The sequence below is a fragment of the Glycine max genome, chromosome 14, assembly GCF_000004515.6.
Source record: "Glycine max cultivar Williams 82 chromosome 14, Glycine_max_v4.0, whole genome shotgun sequence".
Lineage (NCBI taxonomy): Eukaryota > Viridiplantae > Streptophyta > Magnoliopsida > Fabales > Fabaceae > Glycine > Glycine max.
The window spans coordinates 458600-483945 of NC_038250.2; the positions used below are offsets into that span (position 1 = coordinate 458600).

Here is a 25346-nt window from a genome sequence, read left to right on the forward strand (position 1 = left end):
TAAACATTCGGGATTAAAAAAAAAAAAAGCAAACAAATCCCCCCTCCGTCAGAAAAGATAGAGAGAAAGGAAGAAGAGTCAAAGAATAATGTTGAAAAGGCTTCTTTAGTCAATAAAAAAAAGAAAAAAATATGACATGGATATCCATTTTATATTATTTAACACTTAGAGAAAAAATATTTATACAACAAAAATTTATGATATCACAAGAAAAAAGACAAAAATAAATATTTAAAATGATAAAGTATCGTTATTAAAAGAATAATATAATGGGTCGGGGTAGAGCTGCGCATAATCCACCTATCCTCCATTTCCATAGTCAAAGTTGGTCTGCCCAAATAGTTGGAATTGTAATTGGAATTTGAATACAATACATTACATGAAGCAATGTTGTTGTTGTTGTATGTTCCTCCATCAACTGCATTAACAGTAATACAATAATACTTATTACTTTTCCATACTTACTATGGTGTTTCCAAACTCCTCTAGATTTGTGAGGTAACAGGATAAGGCACTAGTGAGTTTTTTTTTTAAAAAAAAAAATTGTGAGAATCAAAGACATTATCACTAGATTTACAATATGTCACACACTAAGTTAGATTTCTTGACTTTTCTCTTCCTTAATTGAAAGTATTTATTGTATATTAAGTATATTTTTATTCAAATAAATATTAAGAATTAAACGAAGGAAGTCTAAAATCTAAATCATATATTTAGCAAATTGTGTGATTTTATTATTACACAATTATCATTCTGTTACTATTTAAATATTTTAACAATAAACTATTATAATTAATCGATATTTTTTGTAATTGTGAAAATTAAGAGTATAAAAATTTATATAAAATAATCAAGAATTAGAGATACGAACTTGAATTAGAGATACAAACTTGTCAAACCATTCCCAACTTTAATAGGATTGACAAAAAAAAAAAAGTTTCAAAACCCAAATCAAAGCAACACAATTAAATATGCATCATTATTTTGTATTCAATCTCACCCTAAACCTAAATTAATTCAACCCGTGAATATTCCTACAAAAATGTGCACGAAGAATTTTAAATTTGAAATTCTACAATTTTAGGCAATTAAAATACTTCCACAAATTACTAGAATTTTAAATAATTTTTAAATATAATATCCAGGCAACATATTTTAATTATAAAATTCTCTCTTACATTGAATTGCTCGTTTAAATTTTCTTATCCAAACAACCATAAAATTTACGATTTTGATTGTTCTAAAATAAAGAAAAGTAAAGTAAACAATTTTACCAATTAATGAGTATTGTTTCAACACATGCAAAATTTGTTATACATGTATATATAATATTAATTATTGATTTTCTCACCAATTACCAAAATTACTTATTTTATCTTCGAACATGAATTGCTCATTTTAAATAAACTAAACTCAAAATTATTTATTTTATTTTCTAAAATAATTTACTCAATTTAAATAAATCGTATCTCTGAAAGTTTAATGATGATCAGTTGTCAAAGAAAGTGAAAGATATACTTAAGGTAAGTCTCTGGATTTTAGACAGATTTATGTTTTCCAACCATGGATATGGTTTTGATTTTTATGTTGGGTATATTTTGACCCGAAATGTCTGCATGCACTGAACTTTAAATGGGTTCACTGACTCAGTAAAACGCAAGTCCATAGGTCTTAGACAGCTTTATGTTTTCAAACCATGGATGTGCTTTTAATTTTTATTTTAGGCATATGTTGATTGTTGACCCGAAATGTATGTTTTTTTTTTTTTTTTGTGTTCACTCAATTATTAGAACAGTATATTAATTTGGATAAATATTAGACAACTTATATTTTATTTTAATAAAATAGACTTAAAGCGCACATTCAAGTGTACGTGTCTTTGAGATTAATTAATTATCACATCGGGAAAAATTATTTTTTTTATAAATTTATAATAACATATAGATTTTTTTTAAAATAACATTAATACAATTTTTTTTAATAAAACATAACATATATAACAAAAAAATATTCTGAAAACATAATGAATTCAGTTTTTGACAATAAATCACCTTCAATGAATTTTATTAAATTTTATAAAATTATCTATGCACTAGCATGTTGATATTAAGTTTTTAAATAACATATAAATCCTAATTTTAATTTTTATTTACACAATAAGTGATTTTTAATTTTATTTCATAATTATGTCAAAATATTTTTTTCCTAATATATTTAAATAATTATTTTTATTTGAAAGTTAAATACCTCTATTAAGTATAAAAATAGAAATATACTGTATTTTTTTTTATAAATATACATATAAAAATGAAATTTATATACAATACAATATTAAGAAGAGAATAAAGGTAAATAAATAAATTGATTTATAAATGTATGAGTTGGTTGGGTGAAGTAGTAAGAAAAGGCTAAAGGAGAAAAGTAAATGTGACCACTATCATCACAATGTTATTTAAGATAACAATTATCATGATGGTGAGTTGACCAGGGCTATAATTATTACATATTTTTTTTTTATTTTGACTTTAGTTAGTTAATGATATTTGAAACATGTTATTTTAGAAATGATGTATTATGATTTATGAGTTATATGTAAGATAAATATATTAGGAACAACTCTAATTTTTTATTGTGCATTTAACATGAAAGATAGGATCAAAGTAATTTTACATGAGATGATTTTATTCAAATCGAATAAAATGATCATGTGTGATAAAATTCTCTTTTAAATATATATATAACGTAACTGATCATTAATTAGATTAAAACAATTCTGAGTTGATCCACAATTTTGGTAATTACATTTGAAGGTTTAAATAAATAAACATTACCTACCAACGAGAAGGGTTGGTAATTATTTCATCCTCACAAATAGTAATTGATAGTATAGTTTGGCTCTGTTGTCTTTGCCTCTTTAACAGATGAGTCATGAGTGATAGATATACGCCATCGGACTTGACTTGGAGTTTTGTTTTGATTCCTTCTGACATGGATGCCACTCACTTGACCTGTTCAGTGCACATTTTTTGTTGAAAGGCATGGGCTAAGAGCTAGCTCACAACCACGAAATATTATTGACCACGATAAAAAAAGTTGTACATGAATCATAGCCCAAAAAATTGAACGCTTTAATTTCAATAAAAGATAATTTTTCAACAGCTTGAAAAGAAGTTTCAACAAAGTTTTTTAAATGATGGGGGTTACTAACAAGTATTTTTAGGACATTAATTAAGACACTAAAAAAATAAATTATTTATTATATAAATCATATAAAAAAGATTTTAGACATCATAATTTTTTGTTTTTAATAAAAATATTTTTACTTTAAATTCTTTAATCAATAATATATTTAAAACACTGATTAACACTTCTCTTAAATAATCGAGATTTCAGGGAGTTATTATTTTATCTCGTCCGTTATTATTGGAGTTAATCTTGGTCAGCTATCATGATGTTAACCTTCTGTCCAAGTGCAAAAAAATGATAGGCATCCATCCGAATTTGAAAAGTGCAAAAAAAGAGTCATAATTATGTAGAAAAGGCTTCTCTAGAGTCCAATTATTTTCAAAATAATCAAATACGAATATTTTTAGTATGTGGATCGGTGATATATATTTTTGATAAATCAAATTTTACAATAAATAAAAAATATTTTAAATATATAAATTATTAAATTTTATAATAAATACGTCCGTACTACTATATATGAAGTATACTTTAGCTTTACAATGAATAATTTAAATTCTGAATCTGATATAAGAAATATTTTAATTATTAATAATTTTAAATTTTTTTTATTAAAATGCAATTAACACTTGGAAGAGATGAGCATGTAAGATTCGCCCAACAAAAGATCACAGATCACTTGACGACTTGACGTACGTACTTGATGACAAAGGTTCAAGTTTATATTATTATCTGTTGAGCGGCGAGTTTTAACAACCAAGGTGTTGTAGGGGGGAAAAATATTACATGATTGAAAACTATTATAATTCCAAATAATCACTACTTGCAGTTAAATATTATTAATTTGCCAATAAAATTTAATCAGGTGAGAAACAAATTCTTATATATCTCATAATAAAAATTTCGTTTAAGTTCATATGTGTTGGAATAATTTATTTAGCTATAGAATTTGTGTTTGATTTATCTTGTGTGTGTAAAATTATTTTTGGATCAATGACACACTCGTATGTTTGTACGAGATAAATTTTTAACCTAATGGAACTAAGAAAAATTTGTGGCTCCTGACCCAAAACAAAAAAATATATATCTAAATTTGATTTCAGGTACCCAAATGTTGTTTTTTTTTATAAGTATTCATTTGTCCTTATCGAATGATAACTAGCGAGAACAACTCAGCTCAACTTTGAATGATAATTTTAAGTGTCTCCTACAGAAAATGATTAAAACAAGAAGGATGGTCCAAAAGTATCTAATAGGCCATCTCGATCTCATCTGACCAAGCTTCCTGGTTAGTTCCTTTGAATTGAATAATATAAAAAAAAGAAGATGATGGATGTGGGTAGAGCTCAGTATAACCCACCTACCTCCAATTGCTGACTTTTCAAAGGCCAAACATGAAGAAATGTTGCAGTATAAAAAGGGGTGCCCTTCAGTTATGTCCATCAACAAATATTGGAATACTACACTATACTTGTCAACCCTTTGAGAGTTAGAATGGCTGCTGCTATTGAAATCCCCACAATAGTGTTTCCAAACTCCTCTGCCCAACAGAGGATGCCAGTGGTTGGAATGGGATCTGCCCCTGACTTCACATGCAAGAAAGACACAAAGGAGGCTATCATTGAGGCCGTGAAACAGGGTTACAGACACTTCGACACTGCTGCTGCTTATGGCTCTGAACAGGCTCTCGGTGAAGCTCTCAAGGAAGCTATCCATCTTGGCCTCGTCTCCCGCCAAGACCTCTTTGTCACTTCCAAGCTTTGGGTCACCGAAAATCATCCTCATCTTGTCCTTCCTGCTTTGCGCAAATCACTTAAGTGAGCATTTTTTTCACACTAAAACTTCTTTGATTTTAAGTTTGATAATTAATTCACAATCCAAAATGGATTTTAAATATGGTTTTATATGTTTTTATATGTTTAGCTTTCCATTAGAAAATAAATTCAATACTAATTCTCAGTTAAGCAACTTTAAGTAATATTTGTGTTCGATCCAAAAATTTTCATTTCAGTTTTACTCCTAATTTAATTTTAAAATAAAAACATTCAAACATATATTATATCAATTCAAAAATCAGTTCCATTCAAAATTTTGTCAACTTTCAAACAAGTGTATTCTGACTTCTATAAAAGCTCTCTTGTAAAAGTTTATATACATATATAACTTAATTATATATGCTATAACTCTGTCTGATTCATTTTACTTCAAATATATATATATATATATATATATATATATATATATATATATATATATATATATATATATATATATATATATATATATCAATGCTTTTACTTACATAAACTTTTTGTCGTGCAGAACTCTTCAACTAGAGTACTTGGACCTGTATCTCATCCACTGGCCCCTGAGTTCTCAGCCAGGGAAGTTCTCATTTCCAATTGAAGTAGAAGATCTCTTGCCTTTTGACGTGAAGGGTGTGTGGGAATCCATGGAAGAGTGCCAGAAACTTGGCCTCACCAAAGCCATTGGAGTCAGCAACTTCTCTGTCAAGAAGCTTCAGAATCTGCTCTCTGTTGCTACCATCCGTCCCGTGGTCGATCAAGTAAGCCTCTCTCTCTCTCTTTCTCTGTGTGTTGTATTTAGTTTTGTTTATGCGAATGGTTGATGATAAGAAGAATTACTACTGTTACAGGTGGAGATGAACCTTGCATGGCAACAGAAGAAGCTAAGAGAGTTCTGCAAAGAAAATGGGATAATAGTGACTGCGTTCTCTCCACTGAGGAAAGGTGCGAGCAGGGGCCCAAATGAAGTGATGGAGAATGATGTGCTGAAGGAGATTGCAGAGGCTCATGGGAAATCCATAGCCCAGGTGAGTCTGAGATGGTTGTACGAACAAGGTGTGACATTTGTGCCAAAGAGCTACGATAAGGAGAGGATGAACCAGAATCTGCACATCTTTGACTGGGCATTGACTGAACAAGATCATCACAAAATAAGTCAAATCAGCCAGAGCCGTTTGATCAGCGGACCCACCAAACCACAACTCGCTGATCTCTGGGATGATCAAATATAAACTATTTACTACTATGCAGCTCCCACTCTATTTTTATAATCCATCTTTTTACCTCTTGTTTCATTTTACGTTTAAATAATTCATGCCATGCCACTTCTTATTTTAGATTTCACAATCAATAAACTAGGCACGCGCGGCACATGATATGAATAAACTATGTTCAATTTTTTTTTCTTCTCTTAGTCCTTCTATTTATTAAAAGAAAAAAAAATCTTGATTAATTGAAATTCGATTAAAAAATAAGTAAAATTTAATAAAAAATAATTTCCGTAAAAAATTGAACCTAAATATTATTAAAACAATTTAACTTTAACTTCAGTGTATTAATTAATTGTTTAACCCATTTGCAATTTGATCTTAATTACTAATGGATGATATTGAAAGATGATTTTACACTAAGATTAAGTTAAATTTATATTAATCTAATTATACAATCTATACACTTTGCTGCAAGTTTCTATGGTAAAGGCCCAGGCTTCAAATTTTGCGATAAGGTATGACCAATTATTTAAAGGAGTGGTTGATCAGCTCTACTATTTCTAGTGTCGTTTTATCAATAAAAAATTCAATCAATCTTGTTTGTTAAGAATCGGCTACACCATATAAGTTTTTTTTTTTTTTTTTTTTTACATTCAACATATTAAGCTATATGTTTTCTTTAATACATTCTCTTAATTGGTGAAATTAAACAGAATGCCGAGTGAAAGAGATAGCCAGAGAAATTAATGACAATTTATAAAAATAAAAATCATGTAAATTCCACATACATATTTATAGAGTTTTGTACTCACGCACGTGCCTTTGTTTCTTTTTCTCTAGCTACCACAAAATTCCATGACTACTCTGGATCACCTTTAGATAGTCTATTATGGACCACATTTAGTAATCGTTAGATTCATTTCAGGTTTATATTGATACAATGCATTTTACACACTAGATCCATTCTCACCTTCCTTTTCTCCCCAGCTTCACCGGAATCCTCATCTCTGTGCATAGTTCTTGCAAACTTTCCTTTCTCAAGAGATTGAGTATTAACAAACAACTTGGAATATTGCGGTCAAGAGTGGCTCTGATCACTGCATAAAAACTTACAGAAACATGCTACTATAACAACCATTATTTCCTGCGCTTATTGTACCACTTTGAAACAATTTGAGAATTGGATCTCTTGAACCACTTTTAACTTGGAAAGAAGCATATAATTATCAGAAATCACAAATTTAGCGTGCTTTTTTTTTTTTGAAAACAATTTCACACTTTCTTGGCCGGAATCCTCATCTCCGCTGTCGACGAGATTCGCAACATGCGGTGCTTGTGGCGGCACACCAAAACCTCCTTCCCGTGGCTCCTTTGCTTCCTCCTTGCATCTGAGAAAAAGTTTGAGAGCTGTTCTCTGCTTCTTATCGTGAAAATAATAAACACCAGCTACATAATCATAGTTATTAGTAATTGAGTTATAAAATTCATATCAATCATCTATGAATAATTATATGGTTAAAAATTATCATTTCATGATAATAAGTAAAAATAATTTCCATTTAATATGTCCATATAATATAAACAATTAGATGAATTTTTTCATTCAACATTTAATACATAACTCAAATCTTTCAGCATTCATTTTTCTTTTTGTGACATCTTCATCTCTTTCTTTCCTAAAAGAATAGAAAACAAAAATAAAAAATAAAAAAAATGAACGAAATGCATAAAATAGAAATTTACAATAAAAAATATAATATAAAAACAAAAATAACAATACAAAAAATTCAAAAAAGACAATTAATGGTATGTTAGCTACAAGTTATTCCCTTCATCTCTAATTATAAAATCATTTTATCTAATTTACATTTCTTAAAAAAAATAGTTAATTTAATTAATCATATTAAATATATTAATTAATTATATTATTATTTTAAAATTATCTTTTTCTATCTCTTTATCAGTTAATTACTTCTCATTAATATTTAGAAAAAAAATAATTAAATAAAAATATAAAAAAATAATTAATACATCTAAAAATAAAAAAATTAACTTATAAAAATGAAAGACAAGATATAATATAGATCTCCAAATCCCATTCTCTTTCCCTTTGACTTTTCTACATGTTCTCCAAATATCGCAGTTTTGTAGGCGCCATATCCGGAGTCACCTAATCATTCTTAACCTTACCTCTCCACGTGACACCTATTGCGTTGTCTGTGGTCTCTGCGTGAGAACAAATTGGCTCAACACCACCACCGAAGCCAAGAGATATATTTTGAAGTAAATGGTGTTTCAAGGAGCTATCATTTTAACAACTTGTCCATTTATTATTGGACAGTCTCAAACGAATTAACCCTCTCTTCAAACGAATTGATTCGCATATGATATGAACTTGGACAGTCTCAAAGTTCGAAATGACTGCAGAATTCAGATGCAATTTTGAACAGAAACTGGAAACCAAAGACAAGGAATAAACTAATGATGCGTGGCATATGATATGAACTAGTTTTTCCAACCTGTGTTGCACGGGAATTTGTTGATTAAATAATATCTAACTTTCAATTGGAACTATTTTTTTATCCTTATCTATGGAGAAGTGAATAACCATAACAAATAATAGAAACTTACAATAATTAATCATTAAACTTTCAATAAGGTACAAACATATTAAGATATATAATTCATTAATTAAACATGATACATACTAATATTTATCTTCCATTCTTATGGATTTAAAAAAATGTTCATATTATTATCTCAAGTCTCAACTCAATTCAATATCTCATGTTCTTTTGAAGATTTCTTTTTTTCAATATTTATGAATTAATGCTAAAACTTTACTTAATAAATAATATTTTGTATAATATAATATTATACTATACTTTTATATATATATATATATATATATATATATATATAAATCATAAAATATACATTATTAGATTTAACTAAACATAACTTAATTGCATATTTTATGATTTAATTATCATCATTTTACAAATTTTACTTTTTTGTGAATTTTACCATTCAAAATTTTAATTATTATGTATTTTACTACTCAAGTTTGTTTTTATATATTTTAGCATTATGTCAATAACAAAACGACATCATTTTGAAAAAAAATAATCTTATTAGTGATACATCATCATTTACAAACTATACAAATTAAAAAAATTAAATAATAAAATTCATGAAAAATAATTTCAGCAAACAAAATAATAAAAATTGAATGACAAAATATGCAATTAATCTGAATCCTGCCTAGCATATTATCAAGCTTCAATCAGGTCAAAATTATATACTATAAATAATTGATTCTCTCAAATTCAAACCGAACAAAGACTATGATAAGCCGCTGAATAAAAAAAAAAATGACCAAGATTAGCCAATACCACAAACGCCCCTAATGTAATGTAATGTAATTTGTAATGCATTATGGTATAGTTTTATAATTCAAGATAGCGAACGATACTCGACCATTTGACCTGTGTCAAGATTTTCCTTTAAAAGTGGCACGCAAGTTGAAATTTGGAATATCCAATTCCCAATTTATTCAATTTCAAAACTCAGTTCCCTTTTATCAAGTCATGTAGAAATTCAGTTAACTACAACAACAAACAAAGCCTTATCCCATACTTATCAGTTGGCATACAGGCAAAATTAATGAATGTTATTTAGCGGCATCTCATACTTTTCATACAAGTCCAAGATACAAAAAAAAAAAAAAAAAAACAGCCACAAATCTCACGAATCGTATGCAGATCAAAATCCTGCCTTGCAAACAAATTGAAGTTCTATTCTATTTGACTTCATATGACAGTAAATGGCAGATTGTGGAATTACGTAGCAATCTCTGAGAGATAGCTGGTAAAAAGATACACTGCATCCTGCAAGTGACCAGAGCGTTGGTCTTCTGGAATGGGAGCACTGAAAGCAGTGTCAAAGCAGTTAAACTGCTCATCACGGGTAGCACCCTCACCTACACCTGATAGTAGCAAATCACATATCTCGCCTGCCATTCTTGAATACACCACCCTGCAAAATCAGTAGTAACCTTGAATATGGCAAATGAAACTTCTCTGAATGGGTGACCCATCACATAGTAAATATGGCCAACTAACGAAATAACATGTCAAAACATACAGGTGCTTAAATTATTGGGATAAAGACGTGTAGTTTTGATGTAGTTAACAAACTGCAAAACCAGATTCAATAGCACTATCAACTTAAACTAATATATTACTGTATTATCAAATTTTCTTTCTGTTTCTTTATAAGTCCTCTGCCAGATAAAAAATGGTTTTGGATAAGTATATTAGCAGGCCTATCAGAAATCGAGCTGTACAACCTATAAACAGGTCAACAAGAAGTTACTGCAAAGGACAACATATACCTTGCATCAACAGGTAATCTGCAACCCCAAACAGCTAGGGATTCATTTAGCTGACTGACAAAATCCTGACAAGCAGCATTTTTACTTTCAAGAGAATCCTGAAACAAGAAATCACATGATTTTAATTGATCAATTAAATAGAAAATGGAGTATTGCTTTAATCTCTAACAATTGAAATCACAATGAAGAGTATCCACTCTACTGATCTAGCAAACAAACACTGCAAAGTACAAATAAAAAAAATGTCATGAATGACAACCTTTTCCATAATAAAATTATGTTTCATGAACCATACGGCAGAAAAAAAATAATCACAACTGTTACCTAGCTTCATAAATCATATTTTTAAGTCTATTAAAAGATTATCTCATGGAAAGATTGCACCAACTAGAAGCATTTCAAATGATTGGGTAACAGGCATTATTGTCTTCTGCACCACTGCATGTGTGGTTGTGCCCCCAAAATATCATCATATGGAGTGATAAATTTGTAGCATAACAATTCCATGTTTCAAGCAGGATCAAACTTGTTTAATTTTTAGTTACACTTCACAATCATACCATGACAGGATCAAGTAACAACCATTTTTCACATAAATGATGATATGAGGGATGATCCTTTCTATAAATTCACGTACCAATTCGGTCATAGCATTGGTATCATCCTGAAGTGAGTTCCTCATCAAATAAAATGAAATATAAATTCCAGCTCCCAACTCCCAGTTTTCAATTTCAGATTTATGGTCCTCCATGGAAGTTGCTATCCTCCATATCTCAGCATGTTTTGCTGTACAAGATATTAAATAAGTTATCTATGATGCACTTATCTGGAATTAAGATGAATAAATCTAGTAATTTTCTTCTATTGAAAAGAAATAAGTTGTGATAAAATGACTTTCAGCAATTTAAAGTAATGATGATACAGGACAAAATGGAGTGTTGGGGGGGGGAGGTCAACAATATTTTATTGAACTTTCATGTAGTTCTTCAAGAGTTTTTCTTTTGTGATTTACTGGGTTATTTTAGATGATTTCATCGTAATTATGATGAAATTAACGCCCTGTTAGGATACTATATAAATTATGGAAGTTCTTGAAGATTTTTTATAAATGTACATAAAAGAGCAAGCTTGCATGAGATGCAGGTATTTTCTCACAAATATTATTCAGTACTCCAAGGTTTTCCATAGTTATGACTTTGGCAAGTATTATTTGGTACTCCAAGGTGTTTTTTACCAAGCAATATACACACACAACTTACCTTGCAAGAATAACCTATGAGCAACTGAAGTTATAAAAATAGCATGAGCTTTCTGCCAATTTGCACACTGAAGAAATTGGTCAAGGGCTTTTGAGTGATCCCCATTATAATTATAATAAATTGCCTGCACCGCCATAACAAAATCATTCAAACAACAATAAGAGTCATTTAAAGAAAAATACAAAACTTTGCAACATTTCAAGCATTAGCAAGCCCATTAATCAGTAAAGAACACCAGGACAACAATTTAATTCAGTTTTAGTCATAAATTGATCATAATGTGTGCCCATATGAATCTAATAAGCGGTTTTTGTCCTTAAAAAAAATTTTCATAAGTTTTATAACTCAAGCCAAGTGAAAAAAAATCATCTATATAAACTGAATTAATAGTATAATCAGAATATACAGTGTGCTTGTATTTTTATTTTTTTTTCATTAATGGAACAAGAGGGATGTACTAGAAAGTAAAGGGAAGGGAATGGAGCATAGCTATCATTCAGCTTATTTGGAAGATTAATATAGGAACAGAATAGAACTCCGATACCCTTTGAGTTCCCCCCATTCCACCCTAATTTTAGGGTAACAAAATTTGTGTTATTGAGGGGAAATGATGGGGAATGGTCCCCTGATGTTCTGTTCAACTCCAATCTGTTTAAACTCCCACAAACAAGGGAACTTATAGTCCTTCCCCTGATTCCCTCTCCATTCCCCTCATTATCTATCTCCAAAATAGTATTAGAGAAAGATGAAGTTAAAAGGGTACTGCAACAAATTATGCATGTCATTGATATTCTTCTTTTTACAAAAAAAGTAAATAAACAAATAAAAAAAATATGATGCATACCAAAGCCTCATGCATCCAATCTGTGGGAATGCCTAAATCCTCAATGAACTGTTGCTGAGATTCATCTGAACTCCAAGTTTCACAGTATTGGAACAATATTTCCCGAATCAGATTTACATGAAGATATGGATAATCTTCACGAAGGGGCAAGTGAAGGACCACATATAGGGCCCAATGACATTTCCCTACACACAACAGCTGAGACACAAATGACATGTCTAGAATATGAAGATCATTAGAATTGATAACACCCACAGCTTCCAAGACTGCTCGTTGATGCCAAATCATATGATAATCAAGTGGATCAGGGGTAGAAGAGAATGCACTAAACATAGCCTTCAGAAAGCTGAATTTTGTCTCTTCGTTGGCATGAAGAAGCATTAAATAAAATGAAATGTCAAAGTGGTTATCCGTGTTCCAACTGATAACCTCCTCTGATGTTCCTTCATCAATAAAAAGGGGAACAGGATATGGAGCTGTTCCCTCATCAACAAAATGTTTATAAGTCTGAAAAGCAATGGGTAATGAAGTGTTTGGTGGTAATTTGTACCACATTAATAAACCTAAGAACCTCCTCCAGTCAATTTTGACGTCATGCAATGCATCATGAATATTTCCTGCAAGCAATTCATAGAGTCTCAATCTGTCCTTTTCAATGAAACTAAAATCCAGGCCTTTATTTCTCCAAATATCAAGTTGCCTTGCAATATCAGAGCGATTCACAGTAGAACCACCAGCCTGACTTAACAAACAAGCCAACCTCACATCTCCTTTGGACACAGCCAGCTGCACTGCTTCATCTAGTTGCCGCCCAGTCAGGAGTACAAATATATGCTGCAGATAATCAGAATCATTTAGAGAGCTTATTTGATTTTGAACATGATAGGAAACACTCTCTCGCAACCAATAACTAAACTCTGCCCTCCTCATTAGAGGGAGTGCTTCTCGGTCAACATCTTGACAAATTTCCTTTATATCCTGCATCATATCTTCCTCATTGTCAGCACCCAAAGATTCTACTTGACCTTTTTGTTCTCTGTCAGAAAAAAGAACTCTAATTAACTCCCAGGTCATTACTTGGTGTGTCAAACCCAAACGAGTAGTGGAAGATAACCCAGGAACACTCAATTGCCGCTCAATAAGATCACAATAGTGATGAGAAATCTCAGACAGGGTTGAACGATTAGCTTCAAGCTTTTGAAGTGTCAACTTGCAGGGACCAATTTCAACTTCTTTCATCACATGGTTTATTCCTTTGTGAAAATTTAATGGAGATACCAAAGCATGATCAATAAGTTCCTCAGTCACTTTTTTATTTTCATCCCTGACCACATTGTCGAAAGCAACTTTCTCCAAATTGACAACAGATGATAACAGTTTGTGATTACCACTGCTTCCTACGGGTGCACCGGAGTGTACAAGAATGCCATTTGGTCCCCACCCAACTCGAAATGACTTACCCATAAACAGACCAGCATCAACTATATTGTGAGCATAGTTTCCAGATACTGGAGTTTCATGTTTGAGATCTAGCTTAAAACCTTGTGATTTTATCGTCCTAAGAGGCATGCCCTTATGCTGCTGAACCATCAAAATTCCTCCAGGAGAATTTGAATCAAAATTCCCATGTTTATACTCAAGTAATGGAAATGGAGTTTTTCTAGCAACTGGTGGGGTGGATCGATGGTTGATTGCCTGAGCAGAACTTTGTAAAGGCCGCACATACTGCTTACCAGAAGATGATTTGCAACTTAAGTCCTCTACCTCTTCTTCATCAGGAAACATCAATAATCTCATTTCTCTCATTTTAACAGGATCAAGCCTAAGATGAGAAGGAAGAGAATGAGAAAGTTCAAGTTCATTGGTATTTGATGGTGATTCTTTCTCAACATCATATACCTCAGCATCATCCATAGCAATGTCTTCCTCATCATCATCACCAAACCCAAATCTGCTGAAGTGTCCAACTAAGAATTTCCACTCACCAGTCACTAGATCAAAGGAAATAAATTGTGCCTTCTGTCTCTTTGTAATTTGTTTTAATTTGCTAACCATAACATCTTCCTTCCCCTCCTTAGACTTCAATATTTCACTGTCTAATACCAAAACTACTTCAGCTGCCTTGTTAAGGCCCTGGCCAACAGCAGGCTTATCATTTTCATCACTGTATACAACTATCTCATGCCTATGAAACTTCACAATTTCATCTATACGTAACCCCCTGACATCAGTTTCATTGAGATACCTGACATATCCATAACCAAATCTTCCAACAGTGAAATCAGGGACACGGCTGCAATAACCAGGTTCAACGAGTTCCCTGGCCACTAATTCCTTCAAAGATGGTTTGGTATAATAACCGGACGAGTTCAAGATAGGTAGGGAAGCTTCAGTTTCTGTCATGATATCAATGGATGGATGAAAGCAGCCTTTATAAACCCTTCTTCTCTTGCAAGTGTGCAAAATGCATGAATCAGAGACACCTCCAACGTCACATTCCATCACAAAGCTAGGTCAAAGAGAAGCGTTGCGTTCTGCACATTGAAATTTGAACGCAATTCCCTGATGTAGTCTCTAAAACAGAAAAATAAAAATAAAAATTAAGCACATGTGCCAGCAAGGGGAACTGGATGTTGCATCTTATCGTATGGAAACACCACGAAACAAGCAAATGATAGGAATATACAGGTTTCAATTTACCTCTTAGGTTAACTTAAAATAAAACGATAGAAGCTAAAAGAAAAGAAAACAGGCAATATAGCTAGACTACACAACAGAGGCATTTACTTATAATGAATAAATATGAGTTTGAGAATATGAAAACTAAACATTATTTGACGAAGCAGTTATACAGATCAACCTTACTGAAAGTGCGGCATAGCATGTAGAAGCGCAGAAATAAAACGAAAAGAAAAACCTAATACATAGAGTTAAGTAGCATCTTAGTGCGTAAAAAAGAAGAACGAAAGAAATGAAGTAGGGTGAAGTTGGAATAGATTAAGATGAACTCACATCAAAGCTGGAGCAGCAAGCAACGACGCTGGAGCGAGCCAGGACGGAGTGGTTTAGCGGGATTTGGGAACCAAAACTGAACTTGGGCCGAGTTTTAATACTACAACATAGACGGCAAATCTACAATGGGTATTTAGTATTTACACTCTCCCTATTGTCATTTCTACTCCCCCTTGGTTTCTTTTATTCTTAAAAAAACATATTACTAAGAAGTAAGAATATATCCTTTTTCTTTTATAAAAAGGTATAAACTCTATTTTTTGCACTTCATTTTCATTCTTCTCTACCAATTTTTTCTCTTCTTTCTCTTTATCAGAATTTTACGCTAACTTCGTTTCATTACAATCTTATATTGAATTTAATCAACAACAACAACAACAACGCCTTATCCCACTAGGTGGGGTCGGCTACATGAATCAACTTCCGCCATAATGTTCTATCAAGTACCATACTTCTATCCAAATCATTAAGTTCGAGATACTTTTTGATAACCTCTCTTATAGTCTTTTTGGGCCTTCCTCTGCCTCGAATTGTTTGTCTTCTTTCCATCTGGTCTACTCTCCTCACTACAGAGTCTACCGGTCTTCTCTCTACACGCCTTATATTGAATTTGATCGTTCTTCTAAAATATTTTAATCGAATTCTCCATACTGTACACTCTGAAATAAAGGAAAAGCCTCCGAGCTTAAAAAGCCTTATGAAGACATACTTAACATTAAAAAAAAATAGAAACAAGCTCTGAATATTTAAGTATTGCATACTAAGTACTACATTTGATCTTTAGATATTATTGTTCATGTGTACTTACAAATAGAATTCCCCCTGATATAAAGACAGGTTGGGCTGTATTGGGCCAAGGCCCATGAATTCCACACCGCTGAAGGGAGGGTTCTTCTTCTTCTTCTTCATATTTTTCTTTTTTCCTTAAAACCCTCTTCTCTGCTTGCTGCTGCTGCCACTTTTCGCTGAGTTGCGTCGTCTCTCTAACAAAACAAACAAACAAAAAAAATGATTTCTGCGATTTCGTGGGTGCCCAAAGGGGTTTCGAAGTCGGAACTTGTCGTGGCTGAACCTCCTCCCGAAGAGGAAATTCAAGAGATAATAGCCAACCACGCAACCAAAAGGTGGTCCTTTTGTTTGGTTCCATAAAAAATTATCATTCACCAATAAAACCCTAACATCCAATTTTTATTTTTTTTTATGTGCAGTGGAGACAGTGACAATGAAGACGCTAACAACGATGACGTTGTGGCACAAGCATTAACCGTAGCAGACGCAGTTGGCAAGGCCTCCACTGGAACCTGCGACGAAATAACCCTTGCGTTGAAGGACCTTGACATGGACCTTTATGATGACGAAGATGAAGGTACGTAATTCTGCATTATATATGATCAATCATTGCTTGTATTTATATGTATGCAATGCAGCAGCAGCAGCATAAACTTACGTTTGTCATTTGTTTAGGAATTGAGGTGTTCAGTTCTGGAATTGGCGATCTTTATTATCCCAGTAACGACATGGATCCCTATATCAAAGATAAAAACGTAAGTTCCAGCACTTGTTGTCATTTTATTAGCGTTGCGGTTAAGGCCCGTGTCTTCTTATTATCTTACGTTGTTTATGATGCTTCAGGATGATGATTCTGAAGAACTCGAAGACATGATCATTAACCCAACTGATTCTGTCGTTGTTTATGCATGTACTGAGGATGAAGTCAGTTATCTTGAGGTTAGTGAATTAGTTGTTTTGTGACTTGTCAAGTTAAGTCCTCGTATATCATACAGATATATACTTATCACTCCTTTCTTTCTGCAATGCCAGGTTTGGGTTATCGAGGATGCCGATTCTAGTGAAATGAACATGTATCCTCACCATAATATCATTATTCCAGCATTTCCACTCTGCACAGCTTGGCTCGATTGCCCCCTTAAAGGAGGAGAAAGAGGTTCTTTGCAAGATACCTCTTGCGTGTGTATTTGTGTTGATCGTTGATTGAGTTGCTTGATTGTTTGTTTTGTGCAATTCGACTTTTCTCCATCCCCAGCACTCACCATTTAATTGAATTGAAGGGCGCTCCTAGAAAAGTGAAAAAAATAACAAGTCTGGACGAAAACTTGTAAACTGTCTTAATTATATGCTCTGATTATTTTTGCCTTCATTTTACTATGCCAAAAATGAAAAATATGAACAATTTATATATCATCCAAAGGTGAAGTGGAAAAATTGTAATGGAAAGTTGCATTTCATTTGAAAATAGAGTGAGATTAGTATATGCTGTTCACTTCTGTTGTGTAGACCATTAAAAAATTTCTTCAAAGTTGGAGTAACTGTCTAGGTTTGAACTACCTGAAATCACCACCATTGCAATTTGTGTTTAAAATTTTACTTGATACCTACTTGATATATCTTTGCTTTATCTTATTAGCTTAAAATAATTTTATTATGATCACAGGGAACTTCATAGCTGTTGGTTCAATGGAACCATCCATAGAAATTTGGGACCTTGATGTTGTAAGTGGTTTGAGTATATAAATTTAACTGTGCTGTCTTAAACTTCATATACAAAAAGAGAGATCTTTTTTTCTGAATACCTTGTAATTTTCCTTTGCTCTCAGATTGATGAGGTGCAGCCATGTGTGGTTTTGGGTGGATTTGAAGAGAGAAAGAAAAAGGGAAAAAAGGTTTGTTCTACATTTTTGTTAATTTCAATCCCCTTATAATCATGTGTTTACCTAAAAATGGCAGCATACTTAATTATGATTTATTTGTGGAAATTGCATATGTTGTGCTGTTTGTAAGGTTTGAGCTCTTTGAAAATTTAAATGCAGTTAAGTTGCAAATTATTGTTGATAATTCAAGTATTATTGTACATGTGCAAGTATATATATGCATGTGCACTTAAATCGATACCCTTAGCTTAGCTTTTTCCAGAAAATTGTGATTATTTACCTTAAATCTTCAAATCTACCTTTTTACTTATGAAACTTAATCATTCATGTGCATTTTTGTCCATTGTTAGCATTCTGACTCAATAAAATGATAGAAACCTAGTATCTTATTAGAAAAAAATAGGGAAAATCTCCCCTGATTACAACACTGCAGAACTTTGATGATGTGCACCTCCCAATGCCAAAAGGCCCTAATTGCCTCTCACAATGACAAAATGCTTTCCTTTGCTCTCTTCAGTTGTACATGTGAATTCACTTCAATGATCGTAGCTAACTAACTACTAATATATGGGTTAGTTGATCTCTTACTACAAAAGATAGTGAAAATCTCCCCTGGTTACTGCATTGCAGAACTTCGAGGGTCTGCACCACCCAATGCCTAGAGGCCCTAGTTTCCTCTCACAAATGGCACCCTTTCCTCTCATCTGTTCTAAGTGATACCCTTCACTGATTGCAACTAACTAATAAATAACTACTAACCAACTAATTAAAGTAACTGATGGCTTAGCTAACAAAACTCAACTAACTAATGGTTTATCTAACATAAAACTTAATTGAGTATATCTTTTGATGTTTTCTGAATTTTGTAACTTTTTATTTGGGATTGTGAATAGCTTTAGATGGAACTGAAATTGCAGATGTCTTGTGCATATGAGGATTGAAGCTACTAGTATGAAAATCCATATTTTTTCTTGTACTATTTTATTAGACTTTCATCATTATTTTTTAATACTTATAGATTTTTGAAGTAAATATGTTTGGCCATTTCTTATTAAAATTGTTTTCTTGCAGAAATCAATCAAATACAAAGATGACAGCCACACTGACTCAGTACTTGGTCTTGCTTGGAACAAGGAGTACAGGTTTGTTGAATTAAAACTAGATTCTGCTTTTATTTTCTCTGTCGGATGCTTTCTGGAACCTAAAAGTTTATACACACACACACACACACTTTTGAACTCTCTTCCTTGACACCTCTCTTGACTTTTATTTTCTTAAAAAAAGGAACATACTAGCAAGTGCCAGTGCTGATAAGCAAGTGAAGATTTGGGATGTGGTTGCTGGGAAGTGTGATATTACAATGGAGCATCACTCGGACAAGGCAAGAAATTAGCTAGAGCATAGTTTATTTTTTATCATGAGGTTAATTCATTTTATTGATGAAACCGACTTTTTTCTCTTCTTGTTGACACACTTCCTTAGAATTATTATATAATTTAGAACAGTTATGATTTAAAACATCAAAGATATGATTTAAAACATCAATAGATTTAGGTGATTTTTGCTGCACTATTATGAACCAAGATGGAACAGTTATGATAATTAATCATTTAATCTTCTGCTTTGAATTAAATGCTTTATTCAATCTATATGTATGTGAGAAACAAATTTACAAGTCTTTCTTGGGTCTTTGTTGAGCAATGCTCCACATTTTTTTATAAGGGAAAAAAATTTCTCCTTCCTTAGTTGAATCATTTGATGCAATTTTTTTTTTTAATTGTCTGTTTCTACTTTAAAATATTTGAGTCAATACAGTTCCTGATGTCTTTCAGATTTATCTCTTGTCCATCTATTCTCACAGGTTCAAGCAGTTGCTTGGAATCATCATGCACCACAGGTTCTTCTTAGTGGTTCATTTGATCATACTGTCGTCTTGGTAATGATCTGATCCAATATTCCTTTGTTACTCGGCTTTTCTGTATTTTGCTGTCATTGATTACTTATTATACTGTGCACTTTGGTTGTATATTGATGTGCTAAAAGAGGCATTCCAATTAAAAATCTTGTTTTTTTTTGTTTAAAAATTCATATAGTTATCTAATATTTATAGCTTTTACACTTTGCAGAGGGATGGAAGGATGCCATCACATTCTGGCTACAAGTGGTCAGTCACAGCTGATGTAGAGAGCTTGGCATGGGATCCGCACACTGAGCACTCTTTTGTGGTGTGTTATAGTTATTTCTAGGACCTGAGTACTAACATTTCTTTTCTTTTCTTTACATTTTTTTGATAAAACATACTAGCACTTTTTTTGCATTTTTTAATGATAAAATAATTACCAACATTCTTTTAGCTACTAACTTCCCAGTATATTTTTATTTATTTATGATTATTTGATTTATATCAGACAAAAAAAGGGGTTTTGTGGTGGGAGAGGGGCCAATTCTTATTCTGTAAGATCAAATTTCAATTTTGATTTCCTGGATGCACAGGTATTGGTTCACTAATAGTGATTTAATTGTTCTGTTAGGTGAGTCTTGAAGATGGTATTGTCAAGGGTTTTGATATACGGACTGCCAACTCTGATTCCTCGTCAGATCCGAGTTCTACTTTTACACTTCATGCACATGACAAAGCTGTTACCTCAGTATCCTATAATCCATCGGCACCCAATGTATGTATCTTCAACAGTTTGGTTAGAATATCAACTGATTATGTATTTTAGTTTAACCTGTGCCCTGTTGACATGACTTCATGCAGCTTCTTGCCACTGGATCCATGGACAAAACGGTAATAGTGAAGTCAATTTTGTTATTTTTCGGTATACTGTACTTTGCTGATTGGAATTCTTCTCATTTGGCTGCTATCATTTGTCACAGGTAAAACTCTGGGATTTGTCGAACAACCAACCCTCTTGTGTAGCATCTAAATCTCCGAGAGCAGTATGTTTCCTTTTTTTTTTTTTAAATGGGAAAGTTTCAACGAATCATAATATATTTGTTAAATTGGCACTGATGACTTGTATCTTTTTTATGGTGTTTGTTTGTTAGGGGGCTATCTTTAAAATTTCTTTCTCTGAGGACAACCCCTTCTTGTTGGCTATAGGAGGCTCAAAGGGTAAATTGCAAGTAAGTGAAAAGTGCAGATGAGCAATACTTTCGTGCTCTTGATCGTTCTCTGATTCTTGGTGTGAAATTGACTTGACTGTTGTAACTGGTTATAATTTGTAGGTATGGGACACCTTATCTGATTCTGGCATCTCTAGAAGATACGGGAACTACAACAAGAATAGATCGCAATCTGGGTCTTGATATAATTGAGTTGTGCTGCTGAAGTTGTGTTGCACAAATCAAAATTTTGGGATTCACTGCAAAAATGTTTTTTTATTTTTTTTGTTGCATCCTAATAACCTAATTTGAAATACAGATCTGAATGGATTGAACATAAATTGTTTTATGTGATTCCAACACTTTTTAGTTTTTACTTTTTAGTTTGGACATCTTTTTGGGGACAAAACCCAAAAGAAAATTACGAAGACATACTAACAAAAACACTATGAAACACTTTCCATAAAGTGTAATGATAATCACTAACATCTAACATTTTTTGATAAAAAAAACTGTAGACTTTAATATATTTATTTAATTTTATCACAGTTTTAAATCAATGATTTTCTAATAAAAAATTGAGGGTATTTATTTTCTTTATCTCTTCATTATTTTAGAAGCACAAAATCCTTGATACATATATACCAAAATATACTCTTGAATATTTCACAACTACAAATATCCGAGCCTTTGGAAATAATTATGAAACCTAATACTATAGACAAGAGACTAGAAGCAATTATGAATGAAAATAGACTAGGTCAAGTTACGCATTGTTGGATCTAAGCTTAGCATGTTTGTCTCAAATGACTTTTTTAAAAGGCATGTCTTAACTTACATAAAAGTTTGATATGAAGTTTAATTGTTTTATCTTTAGGTCCACCTTGTTTATAAACATGTTTAAAATTTTATTTTATGATAATTTAAAATTGTAATAGAGGTGAAAATATGAACGGGAGACTTTGTAAGAATGAAGTTTTACTTGTCTATATGATATAAACATGTTTCTAAAGTCTAATATAACATTCATATGATAATTTATTTAAAAATATATTTTATGATAAAACAGCTAAAAATGATTACACTTATCTTTCAATAAATCTTAAATTATGCATTTTTTAATAAACCAAAAATAAAGTTATTTTCAATGAGGCTTAAAAAGGGAATAAGATTGATACAGTATTAATGATAATGATTTATATTATTTTATTTGTGATATATTTAGAAAGTATACTTTTAATTTGGATTTGTTGTAATTATATATTTATTATGATTAATGAATTTCTGTACATATTTACGCATAACGTATTTTATATATTTTGAGAATAGTCAATTTGCTTCATCAAATATATACTATATCTATATATGTTTTTTGGCAGTGAATATATACTGTATCTGATAAGTGTATGATATTTGTGTATTATCTCTAATTAATATGTATTATATTTGATATGCGTTTCATATCTACATATATCATATCGCTATGTCAAATATGTATCATATAGTGTCTTCCATAAAAAAAAAAAAAATGTATCATATAGCGGATATATTTGCAAATTATCTCTACTAATCTTAATTAGAACTTGAGCAAGTGGGAGGAACCATTTTGCCATAAACAGTGGGATTAATATAGGCTGAAATTTATTAGAAGTTGCATAATAGGATAGTTCTCACCTCTTATTCTAAGCTATTCAGTTTCACTCGTGATCTTGTGTATTTATAAATAAATTAATTACTTAAATACAGCCAAAATAGCTTATTATTAGTTCATTACTATGAGGATCAGAATTTATCCAATCCATTTCTATGATTAGCATTATGATTCCTATACTGACAATCAAACATTTTTTACAAGATTCAATTCAACTTATAACAATGGATTTGTAGAAAGTGGCAGAATTGATCAAAGGAAGGATCCTTGCGTGGTTATTCCCTTTCTTTTTCTTGCTTTGTGAGTATATTTTTCTTATCAGCCTCTGGTGTTTAAAACTAAGAATTAGACTGCACTTGTGCAAGCATTATTGTTAAGTCATCCCTTCAAGGATAATACGGGACACTTCCAAGTACCAACCAATTCCAAAGTGCTGTCACCTTGCTGTTTCATGTAGCTTTTGTTTTTCTTTTCATTTTACATTCCAAATGTCCCTGTATTGTGTTCTAATAAACTTTCCTTCAATCCTTTGCATTTGAGTAGATCAAGTAGCAGAAGAGCACTGCATCATCTTTCAGCAGAACATCTCGGTGTTAAGATCCAAGCAAGAGAGCACTGTCCTGTTAGTCTAAGTCTATCTACCATTTTGGTAAGCTGATCACATTTGATATCTTATGTAAACTATTCCTTCAAGAAATTTTACGGTCTTAGACAAAAGATATTAAGGGTGTGCATGAAAATCCTTAGTTTAGTTGAACACAAACATCATGCAAACAGTAGATCCACACTTTCCAATGCACAAAAATAGGAAGCAACCATATCTACGTTGAACATGGGTTTGCAAGTTTTCAACAGCAAACTGTTGGAAGTGCATTGGAAAGTGGGAAATGAGTAAAACAAACACACTCCACTAGACAATCTAAGCAACCATCAACACTCATCTTATTTCTAGTAACGTAATTAACTAAGGTCTTTGAGAAATATGATCAATCAGTAACTTGCTGTAATGATGAAAACCTAAAAAATAAGATCCAACAAGGATGTTCTCTCTAAGGTACAATTAAACAATCATGCTCAAAGCAGCTTAACACCAGCTTCCCTGAGAGAATCAATAACCGCTTTAACCTTACCATGATACTTCTGCTCTCTCTTCAAGTGAACAGAAACAGCAGGAATGTTCTTAAGCAAAAGGCGTTCTGCTAGTATCTTCCCAATCTTTGCAGCTGCAGCCACATCGCGACTAGTTTCCAAGCTTGATCTCAACGCTTTCTCCTGCGAGCTTGCAGAAGAGGCTACAGTAGCAGTTGGGCTGTGAATCACCTGGGCACTCACATACTTATTGGTAAAATTCATCTTCAGAACATAAGGTTTGAGAAATTGTGTAATCCTGGGAGGCCTTACAGGGGGTGGGATAACCATATCTGTTTTACAATATAATTAAAAAAAGAACACTTTTTTTGTGTCAGTTTTGGCATATCACATAAAACTCAAGAAATTATCAACTCTCAGCGAAGCATTTCAATGAATCTACAAAATGTAAGTTCATTTCATGTTTAGTAAATGCAAAATTCAAAATATCAACTAAATATAAATTTCAACATTCAAAATGATGTAAAAATGCAAAATGACCGAGTATCTAATTGTATATTAAAAAACCCAAAAAGTGAAAGATGAGTTAAGTTAGAATTATTGGGCAAAGATGAAAAAAAGCTATTTGTTTCATTGGCAACTTTGATCAAACAGTTGAAAGGCAAATTGCTTGACTTAACGGATTAAGGAAGGAAGAATGATAAGTATAAGAAATGGAAGGAGGCAGAAAGAGAAGGTGAAGGGAGGAAACATACATACCTGAGTTGAGCTGAATAAGATCCAAGGCGTATTCTATTCTTCCCAACTCCAATCCCTCTCGCTCTGCCCTCGCAACCCACTTTGTCAAATAAATATTTACGACGCCGTCCTTCTAATATCTTGTTTTTTTTTTCCTGTCCTTTTTAATTTTTTGCTTTTAATTCTTAAACAAATATTTTACTAACTTTGTTGTCCCTATATTACTCAATAATTAATTAAATAATATATTGATAAGATTAATTAAAAATTATCCAATAATTCGCACTTATTAACTTTTTTTTTACTTTAAATAATGTATACTAATGTATTAACTTTTATATATATATATATATATATATATATATATATATATATATA

At 31.9% G+C, this 25346-nt stretch overlaps 4 protein-coding genes across 6 annotated transcripts; 2 read left to right on the top strand and 2 right to left on the bottom strand.

Annotated features, from left to right (window-relative positions):
* The first annotated feature begins 4630 nt into the window (after nucleotides 1-4630).
* On the top strand, nucleotides 4631-6397 carry CHR1 (chalcone reductase CHR1). Its single transcript, NM_001249044.2, has 3 exons — nucleotides 4631-5003; nucleotides 5509-5752; nucleotides 5843-6397. Exons 1-3 carry the CDS (start codon nucleotides 4681-4683, stop codon nucleotides 6221-6223), a joined length of 948 nt encoding a protein of 315 aa, NP_001235973.1. The 5' UTR covers nucleotides 4631-4680; the 3' UTR covers nucleotides 6224-6397.
* Nucleotides 6398-9726: 3329 nt separating this feature from the next.
* LOC100790967 (nuclear pore complex protein NUP96) lies at nucleotides 9727-15841 on the bottom strand. Of its 2 annotated transcripts, none has more exons than XM_006595594.4 (6): nucleotides 15714-15841; nucleotides 12702-15275; nucleotides 11858-11981; nucleotides 11236-11384; nucleotides 10599-10696; nucleotides 9727-10240 (listed from the first exon to the last, which is right to left on the bottom strand). In XM_006595594.4, exons 2-6 carry the CDS (start codon nucleotides 15201-15203, stop codon nucleotides 10045-10047), a joined length of 3069 nt encoding a protein of 1022 aa, XP_006595657.1. In that variant the 5' UTR covers nucleotides 15204-15275; nucleotides 15714-15841; the 3' UTR covers nucleotides 9727-10044. The 2 variants fall into 2 exon arrangements, with proteins under 2 accessions (XP_006595657.1, XP_003544079.1); XM_003544031.3 differs by lacking the exon at nucleotides 15714-15841 and adding an exon at nucleotides 15562-15707.
* Nucleotides 15842-16553: 712 nt separating this feature from the next.
* On the top strand, nucleotides 16554-21831 carry LOC100807947 (uncharacterized WD repeat-containing protein C17D11.16). Its single transcript, XM_003544048.5, has 16 exons — nucleotides 16554-16837; nucleotides 16922-17079; nucleotides 17178-17257; nucleotides 17346-17441; nucleotides 17535-17658; nucleotides 18166-18224; nucleotides 18329-18394; nucleotides 19454-19524; nucleotides 19667-19763; nucleotides 20244-20318; nucleotides 20509-20607; nucleotides 20914-21057; nucleotides 21144-21173; nucleotides 21263-21325; nucleotides 21434-21511; nucleotides 21614-21831. The coding sequence occupies exons 1-16, from the start codon at nucleotides 16722-16724 to the stop codon at nucleotides 21692-21694; spliced, it is 1437 nt and encodes a 478-aa protein (XP_003544096.1). The 5' UTR covers nucleotides 16554-16721; the 3' UTR covers nucleotides 21695-21831.
* A 2235-nt stretch (nucleotides 21832-24066) lies between these two features.
* On the bottom strand, nucleotides 24067-25141 carry LOC100775333 (50S ribosomal protein L18). 2 transcript variants are annotated; one of them, XM_003544060.4, is made up of 2 exons: nucleotides 24990-25141; nucleotides 24067-24562 (listed from the first exon to the last, which is right to left on the bottom strand). In XM_003544060.4, exon 2 carries the CDS (start codon nucleotides 24558-24560, stop codon nucleotides 24216-24218), a length of 345 nt encoding a protein of 114 aa, XP_003544108.1. In that variant the 5' UTR covers nucleotides 24561-24562; nucleotides 24990-25141; the 3' UTR covers nucleotides 24067-24215. The 2 variants fall into 2 exon arrangements, with proteins under 2 accessions (XP_003544108.1, XP_006595659.1); XM_006595596.4 differs by having other exon boundaries at nucleotides 24986-25104.
* Between the last annotated feature and the right edge of the window lie 205 nt (nucleotides 25142-25346).